This window comes from Crinia signifera, chromosome 11 (assembly GCF_055691185.1).
Source record: "Crinia signifera chromosome 11, ASM5569118v1, whole genome shotgun sequence".
NCBI classification, from domain to species: domain Eukaryota; kingdom Metazoa; phylum Chordata; class Amphibia; order Anura; family Myobatrachidae; genus Crinia; species Crinia signifera.
This window is the reverse complement of record NC_139227.1, coordinates 91719017-91738407: the sequence shown is the minus strand read 5'-3', so window position 1 is coordinate 91738407 and position 19391 is coordinate 91719017. Positions and strand designations below refer to the sequence as shown.

At 43.5% G+C, this 19391-nt stretch overlaps 1 protein-coding gene across 1 annotated transcript in view; it reads right to left on the bottom strand.

The window, feature by feature from the left end:
• Window positions 1-1615: 1615 nt before the first annotated feature.
• PPP6R3 (protein phosphatase 6 regulatory subunit 3) overlaps window positions 1616-19391 on the bottom strand; it is an 88376-nt gene continuing 70600 nt past the window's right edge. Inside the window, exons 20-25 of the mRNA XM_083163631.1 lie at window positions 18167-18288; window positions 13481-13634; window positions 13282-13379; window positions 11896-12040; window positions 6265-6384; window positions 1616-4092 (exon numbers count right to left, since the gene is read on the bottom strand). Coding sequence (XP_083019757.1) covers window positions 4041-4092; window positions 6265-6384; window positions 11896-12040; window positions 13282-13379; window positions 13481-13634; window positions 18167-18288 — 691 coding nt within the window. The 3' untranslated portion in view covers window positions 1616-4040. The remainder of the gene's footprint in view (window positions 4093-6264; window positions 6385-11895; window positions 12041-13281; window positions 13380-13480; window positions 13635-18166; window positions 18289-19391) is intronic.

Genomic DNA, 19391 nt, shown 5'->3' with positions numbered 1-19391 from the left:
GCGATGTGAAAGCTGTAATATACCCCTTTCACACTGCAGCTCTTAAATGCAGTGGCTCTTTTAAAATGGGTAAAGGTGTAGTGTGAAAGCTCCAGGGTGCTTAAACCGTTTAACAAACACCGGTATTTGTTAAACAGTTAAAAAGCAGTGTCCTACCAGTTTGAGCCGTTTTTTTTAGCAGTGTGAAGGGTTCTATTTCTATGGCTTGAAACATGTTCCTTTGGGGTTAAACTGGTTGATTGTGTGAATGGTATTACAAGCTATTTGAAACAGTTTTTACCTGCATTGTGAAAGGGTTTTAAAAGGGGTTTAATGGCTCAGACCAGTTTTAAATACAGTTTCGAAATACAGGGTCTTAAAGTTTAGGCAATGTGAAAGCAGCAATAGTTATAGTATTTAAGGTTGTCCATCCAGTTTAACCTTGGTGTATTTAGCTTCATCCCTGGTTAAACTGATATATTTAAGGACAGAATATTGTTAGTACCCCTGGATGTTTTTAACCAACAGATGCTTGTCCAACCTTATTTTAAACGTTCTTATTGTGTCTGCCAATACCACATCTCCAGGAAGAGAGCCATAGTTTGGCTGCCCTTAGCGTAAAAAAAGGCTTTCTTCTAAGGGAACAAAATCTTCTTTCCTGCAGTCTAAACTTTTGTCCTCTTGTCCTTAAGACCTTCCTTACAGTAAAAAGGGCGTCTGACAGTTCCTTATATTGGCCCCTGATATATTTCTACATGTTAAGCATGTCCCCCCTTAATAGTCTCTATTCTAGCATAAACAGTGCTAAATGGTTCAATCTATATGTGCCGATAACTTGCTGTCAGGGCATTTAATAAATACATACATACAATGACTTAATGGACACCTCAAAGAATCTTGATAGGAATGCGCCACTGACCTTGAGGCCAACATTTAAAACCATACAAGTTATTTTTAGTCAGTGTAACATTCAGTAAAACCTTAATTTCTATTTAAATTACTTCACCCTAGGGGTTCATTTGCATGCTCATAAAATGTTTAATCCATTCCTATTTTGCTCTATCGATGTACCACAAATGAAAGTTGCAAATTATTGTGAAATATCCCAGTAGTTGTTGACAACCTGTATCCTAATATCTGCAATTCCTCAGACTGTACTGTATACCTTTCAACCAAAAAGCCTTTTCCCAGACCCAAAAAAATTAAGATCAGTGAATAGGATCAAATATTCATATAAATCATTAAGTACAGTTGTGCAATGCTTAAATTAACTAGACTTCATAAAGAAGTGGTAAAAAGCAGTGTTCGTTATATAGTACCAAGTACAAAAATAAACAAACAGTATGGCCTTGGCAAATATAAAACTTGCAAGCATTTACATTGCTAGGATTCCAGGATTAACAAAAAGTTTGAAAATATATACAATCTTTCCTTTGCAAATGTTCAATTTACAACTATAAATATATTCTAATAGAACATACAGAATTACAAGAGTTACCATACTACCCCTTTAAAGCAGTACACATGAATTACACTTGTTTTGTGGCTGGCTTAAGTCTGCATTTTACTTGTTTTAATCGGCTACAGAACCTGTGTAATTCATGTTCACTGCTTTAAAAAGGTATAGTACTGTAAGCCTACATTTAACTCCTCTTTACTTGCAGCCACTATGGACATGTGCTCAGGTTGGCATGAAGCTTTATAGCAACCCTAAGGCCAAACAGGAAAAATGGAAAGCCTACTGCACAACCCTCAATCATCAGTTCCTAGCTTCACTTTCTCCCTTTCAGAGCAATAGTTCTCAATTCTAATAGAAAAGTACCTCCAACAGGCCATGTTTTGTAGATTTCTTTAATGACCCACAGTTAAGAATCTACTCTGCTAGAACATTAATGATCACGCCTATTCCAGACAGAAGGCCTCAAGACATGACCTGTGGAATAGTTTAGGGTTTTGCAGAACCCCCTTGATCAGAGTAAGGATTTTTGTGCGCTCACAAATTGGATCGCCACATTGAAAGGGATATTACGAGATAGAGAGAAAATAAAAAAAAAAGAGATCCAAATGGCTCTTAACATTTTAAAAGACAGCATGTAAAATGACAGTCAGGAGCATCACCAGCTTCCAATTACAGCCAAATTATAAACAGAGTAATTGAGCGAGCTTAAGAATTCAAAAATGATGTAACTGTTGGTAGATCCTGTTGCATCTTCCTCTACAGTCTTGAGGTATATATGTGCATTAGCAAAGAGTGGGGATGAGGATTTAAAATCAAAGAAGATATTTGGAGAGTACAACCTGAGTGAGTGTCAAGATTTCTCCACAAATGGTTGTCCGATAGATAGACCAGGACCCACTGGCTGCGCTGCTTCAAGGGCTGTACACCAATAGCTTGGTACATATTAAACACTTTGTAGAATTCTGAGGCTCCAAATAATCATGTTACAGGTTAAAGTTTTACATAAATACATGAACAAAGGCCCTCTCTTGCCAAACGCTGGTACATGTTGGTCAATACTGAATATCCCACAATCCCAGTAAGTGTTCAGCATTGAATGGCTTGGCTCCAGAATGCCATTTAAGTGCACAGACCAATTCCAAATCCTGTACAGAGTTCAGACTATGAATTACAAAACTAAAACCCGATGAGAATTTCAAAATCATGCAGCCCAAATTGTGTAAATGAGGTAAAAGAAAGCAAAATCTGTATTTTCTTTTTTTTTATTGTAGTATGCAATGTAATGCTTAGGCACGTTGCACGGGAGACTACGCCTAAAAACTCTTGGGCTCAGTCTAGAGATTCATTTCTCTCTCAAAATACCTGTCTAGGAGAGGTCTCTGAAACCATAAGAATCTATTCATGAAATTAGACAGATTTACATCTACAAAAAAAGTGTGTAAGGAGGTGGACAACCCTTGTATCAAGACTGGCAACATAACATTGCTTTTTCCTGCTTCAAGAAGGCGGACTGGAGTTTACAGGAATATAGAAACATTATAAATTACATAGAATTAGCTTTTATAATCACTAACTATGTACAAACCAGTTGTAGACAAAAAAAATAAAATAAAATAAACAAAAACAAGCTGGTTTTGAACTTGTATATAAAAATAATTCACAGATCGGCACAGAAAAGAGCTGACATGCAAATTGAAAATGGATTTGGATATTACAAAGTACAAAATTGATCATAAAATGCATGCCCTGTTGTCTCCAAAAAGGACATGCATTTTATTTTATACTTTAAAAGAAAATAAAACCCTAATGTGCGTTAAAAAAAAATATATCTAAAAATGGGTAAAAATTTACAGGCGAGTAATTCTTAATATTAAGATATCACCTGCTACTGAAGACTAAAATGAGTGTATGGCTTTACATTAACAATTTGCCAGAACTGTAGTAATAAATACTTAAATCTCTACCAATAGACATTTGATTTGAATAGCTAGGAGAAACAAAAAACTTGCTGCAAATTAGGAACACTGGAACAAAAATATCAATGTCTGAATCACTTTTGGAAACCTAAATACAATTATAACATTTACAGGAAGATTTTATCAAAGAATAGTTCTGTCTCAAAGGAAAAAAAAAAAAAAAGGGACTATTGTACAAATTGGAGGGGAAAAAAAAAATGCATGAACTGGTAAATACTTTGGTCACACGAATTGTCAAATAGTTATGCTTTTCAAATACATTAGATTTTTTTGTGTATACACTTTATAAAAACTATTTTTACAACCATTTTAACCATAGTATTACTATTTACTGAAGTGGTGAGTTCTTATGTCATTGGGCACCAGTTTTGTTTTAGAATACAATACAATATAAACATACACAAAAAGTCTTCTCAATGTGCAATATTTTTACACTTTCAAGTCTGTACAACACCTTAAAATCTAAGAAAAATAAAATAAAATGTTGCTGGTCCTGATCCCTTGCAAAGTTAGTGCAGCAGTGACTGGCGTCAGCGGGCTCTCGCCCCGAAACCTCAAGTAACACCACTTAAAATCCCAAATGGATAATTAGTTTGCGATCTTCACCTAGCAGTAGGCATCACGCATCATACTGGGCCATTTGCTGAAGTGCCATCCAAAACAATTTGCTCAGGCGTCCTAAAGATGGAAGGGGATAAAAACATTTTGTGGGGTTAAGATGGGCTTATACAGAATATAATTGCAGTGTCAATGCATGCAACAGGAACACCCTAAACCCACTGACTAAGGCCTGTTTTTTTGTTCGCCACAAGAAGACTGCATATCTTTGTTGAGAACAAAACAAAAAAGTTAAATTTTTTGAATGGAATTAAAGGCACATGCAAAGATGGAAACACAATCAGCCTACTTGAGCATATAAATCCCAGTTATCGCTGATTGCAAGAATTGATTTCTTGCAGGCAACAAAAGTGGCCTTCAAGATATCAATTCTTGCAACGTTTTCCTTTGCAAAAGCAAAAACTGCACTGAAGAGTTCATAGAAGTACAGGCTCCGGCTGCTTTATGAGCCTTGTCTAGTCTTCCATAAATCAGTGAGCCTTTCGATTCAGTCGTAAAAAGGTCAGTCATCCCTGAGACCCCTAAGTGGAAATCAACATGCTCAAACCATCATTTTGTTCCTAATTTATCCCAATAATGGATGAGGGGGGGGGGGGGGAACCCCACACACGAGAAGCAACCCTTAACCAAAAAGTATTCTGTAATATCATCATCATACCACAGATGACGGGAAATGTGCCCGGCTGTCTTGCACCTTTTTTTTTTTTAACCCTACAATTCAATGCTCAGATAATCTCCTAATTTACTGTAGATTAATATAATAGCTGCTAGACATCCTTTATTCTATGGGCCAATGTTGTTCTGGAGCATAGTTAGGAGGCTATCGGTACATGCTATTACTACTAAATGCATTTAGAGTTTAGTCAAAGTAATAGAACTATTAAAAGTTGATTACAGATGGAGCAGGGCTTGTTATTGCTGGCGGAGCGCCAGGACCGTGTCCCTGGCGATCCGCCAGCAATCTGGCGCTCTGGCTGAATGAGACGCTCGTGCGTCTCCCACGCACGAGCGTCTCAATAGCCGGGCGGCGAGGCGGCGCGGCGGGTGCAGTCCTGCCCGTCTCCAGCTTCAGGGAGACGGGCAGGGCTGCGGGGGGGCGGTGTGGACCGGCGGGGACCCGGGGAAGCCGGCGGGGACCCGGGCAAAAGCTCCGTCGGAACGGGACGCGCGTGCACCTCGTGCACGCGCGTCCCCTTCCGACATACAGATGGCGCGGGGCGGGGGATGGCGGGTGGCGAGTCCTCCGCCATCCCCAGCAAAGACAAGCCCTGCGCTATCTGTATATGGCAAAATCAAAAATCTTTACTGTGTTCATTGCAAATATACAAGTAAAACACTAAGTTGACTAGTAAAAGATATATTTTGCATTGTACCGGTTGCGGATCTCTAGTCTATGGGACAACCGTAAAGGCCATGTTTCACTGAATGCCAGCTCTTCAGAGGAATCGAAGCACAAAATACAACAGGAGCATTTGACATGTGGCCCTTCAGCTACTGTAGTACTACACACCACAGCATACCCTGCCAATGCTATTAGGTCACACAAAAACTGTGCCAAGGCGTGCTAGGATGTGTACCTCCACAGCAGCCAGAGCTGCATATTGAGTACCTCTGCAACAGATAATACATCTTTAAAAGTGTATATACTGTATTAAGCCTTAGGGGAGTATTCAATGTCAGGAGCACGGCTGTCGAGCTAGCGCGACAGCCGTGCCCCTGTCCCGTTCTCGGTCAGCTCGCCTGGAGTTTGGCAGTCAGGATTCAATGTCCCGGCCACTGAGAAGGGGGCGTGGCCACGAGTTGATGGAAATAGACGAGCTCCGGCCGGGAGCTCGCCTATTTCCGGCTTTTCTCGGCAGAACGAGTCCGACAGCTTGTGATGTCGGGCTCGTTCTGCGGAGAAACCCTGTTCAATGCGGTCGGGGAAGACAGCATTGAATAGGGCCCCGCAGCCATCTCCCCTGTAGGGAGATGGCTGCGGGAGGTCGACAAAGATTGAATACCCCCCTTAAGCTGGGTAAGTCTATTTAAGGCTTTTCACCCCATGTATTGAGCCTACTTTTTTAGTTTTCAGGCAGGTCACATTCAAACATCAGTATCAGCTTAACTATTAAGTAAACTCCCAACCCCCACCCCCAGAAGATTTTGATTACAGAATATATCAGTTTTCTTATAACTCTGATGGGGGGCGATGTCAGGATAAAGGACATATGAAAACCGTATCGTACGTACTTCTGTTCTTGGCTGCTACTGTTTGGCTGTAAAACTGGGGGATTTTCCATAGAGGAATCGCAGTTCTCCACAACATATTTACAGGCTGAGTCATTAGAGGTAGACAATTTCCCTTCCTCACTGCAAAAAACACAGAAAAAACATTGAGAATATTAAAATGTGCGCTGCTCTTCGATGCACTATTAGAACAAAAGTGATTTCATGCAATGGGTGCCAATGGTAGGAATTGGGAATGAGAACAGTTACACATTCTGTACATTGCAGCATGTACAAAACATAAAAAAAAAAAAATCACAAAAGGAGATTTCGGCATACGGGGAAATGTACGGAAAACCTGTACAGAAGAGATCCTGAAGTTTAAAGATACATACCAATAGGATTTCAACACTCTGAAGCCATTAGTGCGCAATGGAGAGGGAAAGGAGGAGAAGCAGGCATAAAAAGAATGCTACTTAGAAGTTGTATTGTGTGGTGCGGACATAGCTGCATAAATAAAAAACATTCAATCTTAGTAACTTTAGTTGCTAGGCAAAACCTTTAAAAAAAAAAATCTAATCTGAGCATACTTCTAAATATCTTTGCAAAGTAGCACAGAGCTGCAGAACGCATACAATAAAGAGGCAAGATTTAGATAACAGGTTAATGCCACCAAAAAAAGAATACTCATCTAGAACTATGGCTGTACCCTAGGTCAGAGATACGCCATTCACGTCTGCTAATCCCTAACAGCTCTAATGACAATACAATACAAGCCACCACCTCACAGGGAGATTTATCAAGCCTTGGAAAGAGAAGTGGAGAAATTGCAGTTTTTAAAAGGAGTATGAAACTTTGGTAATTTCTCCTCTCTAATACGGTATACACTATACAGTCAATATTGCAAAGCACCTACTGCAAATCGCATTGTGCTATTCCGCACCAGATACCATTTCGAACCCGATTGAGTGCCAACATTGCTGTGAGATTGTTGCCACGCAAAGTGTTAAGACAGAGTGTTAAGACCCAGATATGGCACTTGACAATGAAGAAAATAACTTCTCTATGATCTGGGATGGCTGTTCAAACAATATGGGTGCCCTTGGTTGCTTACCAAGTGTAGACCCTATGACCCTTCTTCCTGCGTGTTGGACCAATTATTTATTTATTAACAATTTCTTATATAGAGCACATTCCGCAGCGCTTTACAGAGCATATTTGTACATTCACATCAGTCCCTGCCCCATTGGAGCTTACAATCTATATTTCCTACCACATGTATACGCACACATTCATTCTAGGGTTAATTTGTTGGGAGCCAATTAAAGTATATTTTTGGATTGTGGGAGGAAACCCATGTAAATACGGGGAAAATATACAAACTCTGCACAGTTACAGCCATGGTGGGAATCAGTGCTGTGAGGCAGTAATGCTAACCATTACACCGTCCATACTGTCAGGTGGCTACTGATTATCTTTGGGTCAACCCACATCTATTTGGGACAACAACCATTCCGATACAGTTTGTGGTCCCCCTCCCTACCATAATTCTCCCAACATTCCATTAGCCACCTGTCTTTTAAAGGACAATGGGAGGACAGCTTTTCAATGGTGTTCAAATGAAATAGGCTAGCCAGAGAGGGGAGTCTAGTCTTTCAAATAAGATTGCCTTACAGCTTGAGGAAAATAGACTTTTTCCGTATATGGGTGGACGAGCACTACATGCCCTACCACATCTGTAATTACACCTGTAAACAGGGGTCAATCACATAAAAGCCGGGAGCCCTCTCTTCCAAACAATGCGGCCCCATTTGCAGCTATTGACTGACCATGCAATATCCCCAGTTAAGGACATATTATGCTTCATCTCTCTTCTACTCGCATGGGTCACCATGTGCTGATGGAGGGGAATCGCCTCTGTCAAACGGCGAACCCCCATTCATAATTGTTGCATGGTGATCAACTACATAAATGGGACAGCAATTCAGACACGTCTAGCTAAAGAGATGACCAAACAAAATCCACCACACATACACCACCAAGGGAGGTAACTTAATACCACCTAATTAGGTCAAAGGTAGGCTTTTCCAATGCAGAAAGAAACAACAATGTCCCGAAGACAATAGCAGTGGAACAAGCAAAATTATTGTACAGACCTAGCACCATGCACGGCAGTCTCCGCAGCACTATTTCAGGGCTGACAACCGCATATCTCTGTACATTAAGGTAATTCCCAGTCTTCCCCTCTCTATTTCGAAAGGCAGCCCCGCAACACGGACTAACCGATATTCGGCACCTTTACCTCCACTATAACGCAGCTACTTGTTACCCTGACCTGGTGCAGCTCACCACCCACGAATGCGCTTGATCTGTATTTGGGTGGCAGCAGCGTAACCGAGCCAGCGGTGAGACTGCTCTTCCTTTTCTATGTACTATATTTCACTGTGAACTCTCATCCCACCAGCGGGACAGAGAACATCCTTGCACTGTTTAATATACCAGGGTGTCTCTCCTTGCTAAGGAGACAGTAGATAGCAGTTTATGCTTATATCCCTAAATGTTACCACTTAACCAGACTCGCTCACTCACAATACCCACCAGCCCATTCCCATGTCATGGCAGCCGGCAGTGATTGATTATAGGTAATAGAAAGGGTTACCTATTCTGGAACACTTGCCATGTTTGAACGCAGTACCTGAAAACTATTTTGGTTTCAAAAACGTCGCTGGCTATCCATACTGTATATATTTTTTGTGATATCTATAAGCTTGATCAAATGTTTCTGACCCAATAGGAATTTGTATTATTATGGTTCAACACAGTGATTGACCACCTTGTTAACAAAATAAGACTTTGTAGTAATTTGGCACCATAAATAAATCAATTAACAGGCACTGTGGTATTAATGCAATGTTTATGGGTATATGTCCGAACACATGATGTAACAAGTGTCAAACTACTCTGACTTTCCCAGTCTGCAGAAATATCAGTACCATGTTCTACATTATCTAAAGAAAATATTGTAATAACTCATTAACTGCCAAAACATACTGACGTTGACATAGTATTACAATTTCTTGGCACATGGTTATACTTCTAATTGGCAGTCAGTATTTGCCTCACATCACTTCGTATTATAGGATATTTTCTAGATGAAAGGTCCCTAAAGGCTGTGTACATATTTGTATACTGTATATTATATGTTGTGTCTTTATGTGTGTGTGTTTGTAAGCCTATTTTAATAAAAAAAAATTAAAAAGTCTTAATCTAAAAAAAAAAAAAAAACTGGGCTTTATCCCAATGACTCCTAGATAGCATGTATTCCAAAGTGTGCAAAGTCTTATAGTACACAATACAAACCTTCTATTGCTAAATTAACAGCTATTTTCAAGAGTGCCCCAACAATAAGAGTCCATTTTTTCCTCTTTATTTTGTTTCTGTGCAGGGTAAATACAGACTGCTTTTTTATTACACTGCAAAATAGATATCAGTTTGTAGTATACACCCCACCCAAATCTAACACTCTGCAGCTCTTATGCATTTGTTTGGTTTTCAATACTTATTACAGCAGAGATCATGATCTAGGTTACAAAAGATATATTACTTAGACATGTTCGTGGATCAGGATGCCAGAAAGGCAAAAATCAAACTATATAAAAATATATTATTTAAAATAAAAATCTCCAAGTGTCTGACTTGTGCAAATGGACAAAAGCTTTGTTGTTATTCTAGTGGCTGATCCCATAAGAGGAGGTTCGCACAGGAGCTTTAAATTGTTGGCACCAAATTAGGAAACTTATTGGTTCAGTTCGAGGGGTACTTTTGTAGTTTCGTGGCGCCAGACTGTTTAACTGTGCGCGTGCCGTTCTAGCTGTTCTCAGGACGTGCCTGCTTTACATATGTAATCTACGTTATTAGCGTAGTGCTGGGCAGCAGCAGCGCGCGCTGCCCAGCGCTGACAGGTCACTGTGGTACTTGTAGTTCCACAGTGAAATAGAGTCCTGCACACCACTGACAATGGGGGCATGTAAACTGGATACCCCGGCACACCGCTAACGTACGGGGCTTCTAAACTAGACACCCCGGCACACGCAAAAATGTAGACGCTAAAGCATCTAAATCCAGACTCCCTGCACCCCGGCACACGCTAAAATTAAGACGCTAAAGCGTCTAAATCCAGTCTCCCTGGAAACCGCTAAGAAGGCAGCATCTAAATGTAGACGCTAAAGCGTCTGAATTTAGTTGGATCTAGCGGTACACTGTGCAAAACAGTGTTCACAATGACACTAGTCGACGTAGCAGCTGTCAACCTTGTTAATTCCACTATCCACGCCACCCCGAAGCGCAGAAAGCCCCGCGAGGGGACGCGGTACGCGTCCGACCGACCTTTTCATACCCCCACTATCCACGTCAGCGTGGAGTTGATTTTATAAAGTGTGGCGAGCGCAGCGAGCCTGAAGCGCGGCAAGCCCCGTGAGGGGACGAGGATTACTTCACAGGTATACGCGTCCACACTTTATAAAATCAACTCCACGCCGACGTGGATAGTGGGGGTATGAAAAGGTCGGTCAGACGCGTACCGCGTCCCCTCGCCACACTGGCGCCGTGAAACTACACAAGTACCGTTCGAGGAGTCACAGGACAGCCATTAGCAATAATCGGTACCAAATACCCTAGGGGTTTTTTTCCACTTAAATTTCATCCCATTGATAATTGATTTCTTGTCAAATGGTCTTCTATAATAGCGAGTAGGTAATCACCCCTGTTCCAGCAATTACGGTTCATAGACCTACTACATATGACTATATAGTTTTTTCATTGGATCACTTCATCTGTGATACACAAAGATTACAAAGATTGTAAACTGTTCCCCTGATTAAGTCTTTGTAAGACGAAACGCGTCGGGACACTTATACTACTGTTGAAGAATCGAATAAAATACAATATTGGAAAATCACCACTTTATTCATTATTTGGATCTATGGAACTTGTGGACATTTTAATACTATAGGTGCTATACCACTATTGGGGAGACATTTGTGGGTATTGTTTCCTAGCCCTCAGGAAACACTGTGGTGAAGCTTCCTAAATTGTGTTATATACAATTGTGTCACATATAATTTGTCATAATTTGTGATACTAGCATATAAGCGCGTGAGAAGTATTGGGATATGCATATCTATATCATTTCTATGTTACAGCTCTTATGCATTGGTTTCATTTTCAATAGTTATTACAGCAGAGATCATGATCTAGGTTACAAAAGATATATTAGACATGTTCGCGGATCAAGATGCTCAGAAAGGCAAAAATCAAACTATATAAAAATATATTATTTAAATAAAAATCTCCAAGTGTCTGACCTGTGCAAATGGACAAAAGCTTTGTTGTAAGCTTGCTTTTTTCACGCATGCATTTAACCCAGGTAACCATCACCACCTCCACTGCAAAATAGATTCTACAACCTTCAACCTGCCATTACCTAAAGCCCCAAATATAACACTATGGCACAAATCATGAAATACTGCTCAGAATTATAATATGTGTGGCGCAAGCTGCATTATGTTCATAAGCAATAAAGGAGAACCCATTACTAAACACAATAAATGGTATTCGATTTAGAAACATAAATAAACAGCACTCCAGTTATTTCACCTTTTAAAGACTGCAGTCTCTGTTTTTGCATCTACGGTAAGGCTGAGCGTTTCCTTCATACTGCCATTCATCACAGTTTCCGTCATCTGATCAGCGTTCTCCACCTCCTCTTCTCCATCAGAGACCGCATCCATAGCAACAGTAACTGGAACAGGAAATAAAGTTTTTACAATTAGATAAAAAAAGTTATGATTTTCAAAAGGTACCCTGAACAACTGATAGCATCATTTCCAATTCCAAATATATGCATAGCAGCACAGGAAAGGTTTCCGGTATTGGCCTCCCCAAAAAAAAACAAAAAAAAACACGAGGGGGAGTGCTCAAATGCTGTCCGGCATTAAACTGCGCATATGTGCAGGCTAATCAGGAAATTCCAGGATGGAGTTTTCAATCCCAGAATTTCCAGATAAGCCGGCACATGCGCAGTTTAAATCCAGGTAATTTTGGCCACCCTAGGGCTACATCATGGCAGAGGGTATGGGAGACTGAGGAAACAGGGTATCTCACCCACTGATGCAGCAATCTTTGGAGAAGTTTGTAAATTTCCCTAATTTAGCTCCGGTTCACATCCATTAAAACACTACCCTAATAACTAGTTAAAGTGTTTGTAGATACAAGTGTCATAATATATAACTTTGATTTTGGTTCAGCTACTTATAGGTTTTTCTGAAAGCTTAGCCAATTGTTTATAACCAGTAAGCCCAACTCGGGCGCGGACTGTGACACTAGTCTCGCGTTGCAACAACCCTGAAGTCACGTCCTGACCAAGCCGCGGCTGGAGCAAGAAGATCTGCAACCAGCGTGGTACTACCAGGACCATCGAGAGGACGCCGACAGGGAACACAAGTGAGGTGCACTACGGAGGGGACGGGACGCCAGCCCCCCCGCACCACCACCCTGTGTCTTCACCCGACAGACTGTGCTTTCCATAGACTCTTGTATTATCACTCAAGACAACCCAACAGCATTTCCCCTAGCGGTTACTATAGCCCTGTTAAAGCCATTTACACACCTAATCCTTTATCCCTCATCCCTTCAACTCCCCCAACCCCCGTATTCATTCTGCAATCTGCATTTGATTCTTAATGTGAGGTTTAATAAATTGATGTTTTGCACCCAATCCATCTTTCAATTTATTGGTAGAATATTGGCAACCCATTTAGTGGGGACATATCGGTTAACCCTTTGACAACCAGTCATACCAATTATCCAACACAAACTGTCATATGTCCTAATGAGCGCAGGTTACAAAACCCTATATATTGCATACACACATAAATCTGCATGGGGAATTTGTGTATGCATATTTTAGATGCAATTCCTTACTACGATAAATGGATGCAATTCATACGGGCAAAGTTACAAGCCAAACCGTTGAGTAATTACTTTCAGTTTGTGCAGATGCATTAACACTTAGTGGATCCATTGGCTCAGTGCTGGTTTCCATTTCAACAGGAGAGTTACTTCTTGCGGTGTCCTTCGCACTGTGGATTAGAAGGATGCCATTATGACAAGGTGTGATGTGAATTACAGTGCATTAGAAACAGAATGCCCCCAAATCCCTCCATGTTTGATGTGTAGTGACCTGATTGAGGATGTGATTTCTGTAAACGACGCCCAGCCAGTTTCTTTCGACGACAACGGCTCATCTGTGCTCCACACATCCGATCCCATGGAATCCATGTTGGCTACGTGTGCAGTTTCCATTGGGATATCGAAGCTTGCTGGCCAATTGCTTGCTGAAAAGTTAAGAGGAACCTGATCAAAGGAGAGCAATGGCTATAACAGATTGCCAGGTTTAGTCCCGAAATTAAACAGTAAAGCCAAAGTAAAAGGATGGTAAAACATTTCTATTTAGCCTCATGCAGTGAGCTGCGCTTCGCAAGCTTCTGGTCAATGACAAGTCCTAGCATTTAACACTACAGTCTACAACTTAAGGCCCCCATACACTACGCCGACTTGTCCTAAGGACAAGTCGGCCTAATGTCGGCCCCGACTTCCCCTGAGCTCCCCCGGCAGCTCCTGATATTGACTTGATGTGCCATTTTTCATGTGATAAATCGGATCGATTATCACATGTAAATCCGGGGGAGCTGTGGAAGAGCAGGGTCTGGGGGAGCGGGGACCAGAGAGCAGGGTCCGGTCCATGTGTGATGAGAGAGGGTAGTCACCTAGCGGCAGGAGAGGTGGCGGGAAGCGGGGTCCAGCTGCAGGAGGGGAGCACGTCCAGCTGAGACTAGGTAGCGGCAGCTGCAGGCGGGGAGCACACGGCGCAAATTAACAGAGTCCGGGTAGCGGCGAGTGGGAGAATAGGAAACATCCTATTCAAAAGACTGGGCGGGCAGGGCGGACGCTGATTGGCTGAGCTCTCGGCCAATCAGCGTCCGCCCAGTCTTTTGAATAGGATGTTTCCTATTCTCCCGCTCGCCGCTACCCGGACTCTGTTAATTTGCGCCGTGTGCTCCCCGCCTGCAGCTGCCGCTACCTAGTCTCCAGTCCACACACTATCTCACTACCCCTCCTGCAGCTGGACAGGACCCCGCTCCCTGCCGCTAGGTGACTACCCTCTCTCATCACACATGGACCGGTCCCTGCTCTCCGGTCCCCACGCCCACAGACCAGCTCAATGCCGGCTGCACATAAGATTTATCTTACGTGCAGACTGTCCGACATCCAGATCTGATCCGATGCGTACGGGACCGCGCATCGGATCAGATTGGATGTCATACCCTACACGATTTGGGCAATTTCACCCGATTTCTCAGCCCGATCCTCCAGAATCGGGTGAAATCGGGCCCAAATCGTGTAGTGTATGGGGGCCTTTACTGTATCTACCTATTCTTCACAGCAGGGATTCCCTGCTCCAGATTAAATACCACCAACAGGTTAAAGCTGAGTACACATATATACAATCCCTGTTTCTTGCAACCATTCAGCCAACCGTACTCCCGTCGGACCGTCCACAAACAGCCGACACGCGCGTACACACCTGTACAATTTTACTTGCGACGTCTGATGTACTCCCGTCCAAACAGTTGCAAGAAAAAGATTGTACCACCGTACACACTGTCTCGATTTGGGCTATTGGCATGTCACATGTGACCAAAATTATCATAATGGGCTGGGTTAGTAATTTTAGTCACCCTTTTACCGATTTAAAAAAAAAAAAAAAAAAAAAAATCAGGAAACCTGACAAATAGGGCTTCGCTGATTTTTTAAAACCAGCCCCAGGCTCCAGGTCCGGGGCTGGTTCCCAAAATACGGGGGACAAAATGACCAGGGGTCCCCCGTATTTTAAGAACCAGCCCCAGGCCAAACCAGCCAGCAGGGTAATGCTACAGCCGGGGGACACTTATTATATAAGGTCCCGAGGCCAAAGCATTTAGCCCTCTGACCGGTCAGCCTGGCCAGGGGTCCTGGGGGAGTGGGGACCCCCCAATAAAGGGGTCCCCCCCCCCACCAGGACTTACCTGACCAGGCTGAAGCCTGGTGCTGTTCCCCGGTGGCCCTGTGCGGTGGCCACCGGGCTGATTCAGTGTAAAAAATAGATGAAAAACCTATTGTCTTTTCCTGTGGAACTATGAGTCCCAGCAAGCCTCCCCGCATGCTGGGACTTGGAGAACAACAAGTCCCAGCATGCGGGGCATTAAAGGGCCCGCTGGCACTTGTAGCTCCACAGAAAAAAAAAATAGTTAAATAAATACACACTGACATTAGAAAAATAAAAGTTTAATGCATACATTACACAAACACACTGATACTTACCTATCTTGATCCCGTAGGTAGGTCCCTGGGTCCGGTGGCTTGGTTCTGGGGCTCCAGGGCTGAAGAGTCCGGGGTCCTGGATCCATAGTAATCCAAAGGGGTACCTGGGGAAGGAAATCCTACTCACCTGCTCCTGTGGCGACCACCTCGGCATCTTCTGTTGAAGTCCCGCTGCTCCCGGCTGCTGTGGTACCCGCTCTGCCTCCGCTATACACTAGAGACTCTCATCTCCTGATTGGCCAGAAATCATTCTGAGCAGAGACGCCGAGGAAGAAGGATCTCTGCGTCTCTAGTATACAGCAGAGGCAGAGCGGGTACCACAGCAGCCGGGAGCAGCGGGACTTCAACAGCAGATGCCAAGGTAGTCGCCACAGGAGCAGGTGAGTAGGATTTCCTTCCCCAGGTACCCCTTTGGATTACTATGGATCCAGGACCCCGGACTCTTCAGCCCTGGAGCCCCGGACCCTGGGATCTACCTACGGGATCAAGGTATGTATGTATGTATGTATGTATGTATGTATGTATGTATGTATGTATGTATGTATGTATGTATGTATGTATGTATGCATCTTTTATTTTTCTAATGTGTCAGTGCGTATTTAACAATTTTTTTTACTGTGGAACTACAAGACCCAGCGGGCCCTTTAAGACCCCGCAGGCTGGGACTTGTGGTTCTCCAAGTCCCAGCTTGCAGGGTAGGCTTGCTGGGACTCATAGTTCCACAGTTTAAAACAATAGTTTATTCATCTATTTTTTACACTGAAATCAGCACGATGCCCACCGCCCAGGGGCATCGAGGACAGCACCAGGCTTCAGCCTGGTCAGGTAAGTCCTGGAGGGGGGGGGGACCCCTTAATTGGGGGGGTCCCCACTCCCCCAGGACCCTTGGCCAGGCTGACCGGTCAGAGGGCTGAATGCTTTGGTCGGGGGGACTTGTATAAAAAGTCTCCCCCCGGCTGTGGCATTACAATGCTGGCTGGTTCTTAAAATACGGCGGACCCCCAGTCATTTTGTCCCCCGTATTTTGGGAACCAGCCCCGGACCTGGAGCTGGTTTTAAAAAAAATCAGCGAAGCCCTATCTGGTTGGTTTCCTGATTTTTTAATACCAGCCCCGGCTCTTCAGCCTGGTGCTGGTTGCAGACGTGGGGGGGGGGACCCCACGTCTTTTTTTTAATGAGTAAAAGGGTGACTAAAATGTAGACGCAGTAACCAGTCTATATAGAAGTTTAGTCAGTCACCCTTTTACTCATTAAAAAAAAAAACACACACACGACGATGAATAAACTATTGTTTTAAACTGTGGAACTATGAGTCCCAGCAAGCCTACCCTGCAAGCTGGGACTTTGAGAACCACAAGTCCCAGCCTGCGGGGTATTAAAGGGCCCGGCTGGGTCTTGTAGTTCCACAGTAAAAAAAATAGTTAAATACACACTGACACATTAGAAAAATAAAAGTTTCATTCATACATACATACCAAACACACTGATACTTACCTATCTTGATCCTGTAGGTAGGTCCCAGGGTCCAGGGCTCCAGGGCTGAAGAGTCCGGGGTCCTGGATCCGTAGTAATCCAAAGGGGTACCTGGGGAAGGAAATCCTACTCACCTGCTCCTGTGGCGACCACCTCGGCATCTTCTGTTGAAGTCCCGCTGCTTCCTCTGCGTATCTGCTCAGAATGATTTCTGGCCAATCAGGAGCCGAGAGTCTAAGTGTATAGCGGAGGCAGAGCGGGTACGACAGCAGCCCCACTTCCCCAGGACCCCTGGCCAGGCTGACCGGTCAGAGGGCTAAATGCTTTGGCCGCGGAACCTTATATAATAAGTGTCCCCCGGCTGTGGCATTACCCTGCTGGCTGGTTTGGCCTGGTTCTTAAAATACGGGGGACCCCTGGTCATTTTGTCCCCCGGACCTGGAGCTGGTTTTAAAAAAAATCAGCGAAGCCCTATTTGTCGGGTTTCCCGATTTTTTAATACCAGCCTGGTTACGGCTGTGGGGGGGACCCCACGCCGTTTTTTGTTTTTTTGTAGTCAAAGCTGGAATGCCCACATGGGCGTTCCAGCTTTGGCAGTATAGTCACAAGGATGGCAGCATATCGGTCGAACGTGCGTACACACTGCACTTTTGTACCGATATGGGGCCGTCCTGTCGGATGAAAATTGAACAGCAAAGAAACGTCGAACGACCGAGTATGGACGGTCAAGACAGCTTTTTGCCGTTTATCGCTCGTACGGGACAGTGTACACACATATACAATTGAACGGCTGTCCGACCCAGAACGGAAGAACAGCCCGACAATTGTATATATGTGTACCCAGCTTTAGGTGTGTGGATTTCTTTACCCATGCACAGGTGAGTTCATCTATTTGGCTGGGTCAGTAATTATCACACCTGCTGGCTCAAACAGGCCTTGTTGGGAAAAACGTCACCTTAAACGCTGAGAGCCACTATGCTTTCTATATGCATCACTACACCTTTGTGTGTTCCAGTATTAAATATAGACTTGCCTTCATTGGCGTCCACCTCCATTTTGTCTTCTTGGTTGGCTGTGCTCGATTCGAATAATCCTTGTTTAACGGAGTCCTCCTCCTCAGAATCTGTGCTCTCTTCACTGTCTGTGCTTCCTGAGCTATAGGAATAATTGTTATATTTAGACATAGGGGAATGGAAGTTAGAAAAAAAGAAAAAAATACATATAAAGGGGGGTAACTTTCAGCTCTTTACAGCTCAGACTGGGCATTAAATAAAAACTAAGCTACCACCTATATAGGACGGCTTGATAGTTTCAATTTTGCACAGAGGCCATTATAGAAAACAAAGGGTGAAATATAATAGGATGAGAGATTCAGAAGGTGAGATTTACTAAGCAATTTCCAGGTTTTTTTTTTTAATTGGCAATCATGTACACTTCAAACTGATTTTGCAGTGTAAATAATCGCCGCTTTAGAAAAAAAAAAAAAACCCTGGAGACTTCTTACCAAATCTCTCACTTTTCTTAACGTCTCATTAAATTTCACCCAAGATATTCAAAATAGATTGTATCACACACCAGGTCTCAGCTTCCGCTTTCTAACCCCATACTGTGCTGTTCTCTGCAGTTTGCTCAGACAGACAAAGGTGCCTGATTCAGACCTGCAAGCGTTTAAAGCCCTGTGAGAAGGAAGCTGGCAAAAGCACGCCACTCCGCCCCTGTGCACAGCTGTGAATACGTACGCAGCCGTGCACACAGGGGGGAAATCATTCACCATCAAATGATTTTTCCCCAGATCGCAGTGATGAGTGAGCCAGGACTCACTCAGTGCTGCAAAGGCTGTGGAGAAAATCCGCTCCCAACAGCCGTAGCACACCCAGAAACCACAGGCGGCACTCCTTCATACAGCTGCCCGCTGCCACAGCCTGTGATGACAGAGGGCTTGTGCATGCACAGCCCTCCGATGGTTGCCACAGCTGCAAATTTTCAGACCTGAGATCAGTGCTGAATAGGACCCAAGGTCTCTTTGCGGACAGCATTTAAGCCCCTGCAAAGCAGAATGTGCTGGTTTTATCAGTAAAGTCAGACATGCTGATGTGGCTCTAAATTCGAAACCCCTCCCTTACTTAAACCTCACTCTGGCAGTAAGAGACTAAGCCGGGCACACACCAGAGAGATGTGGATTATTGCTAGTGATCGCAGAAGTGCGCATACACTCAGATATATGCCAGTCCTGGCTTGAGGCTCTTCTCCCTTTTCTC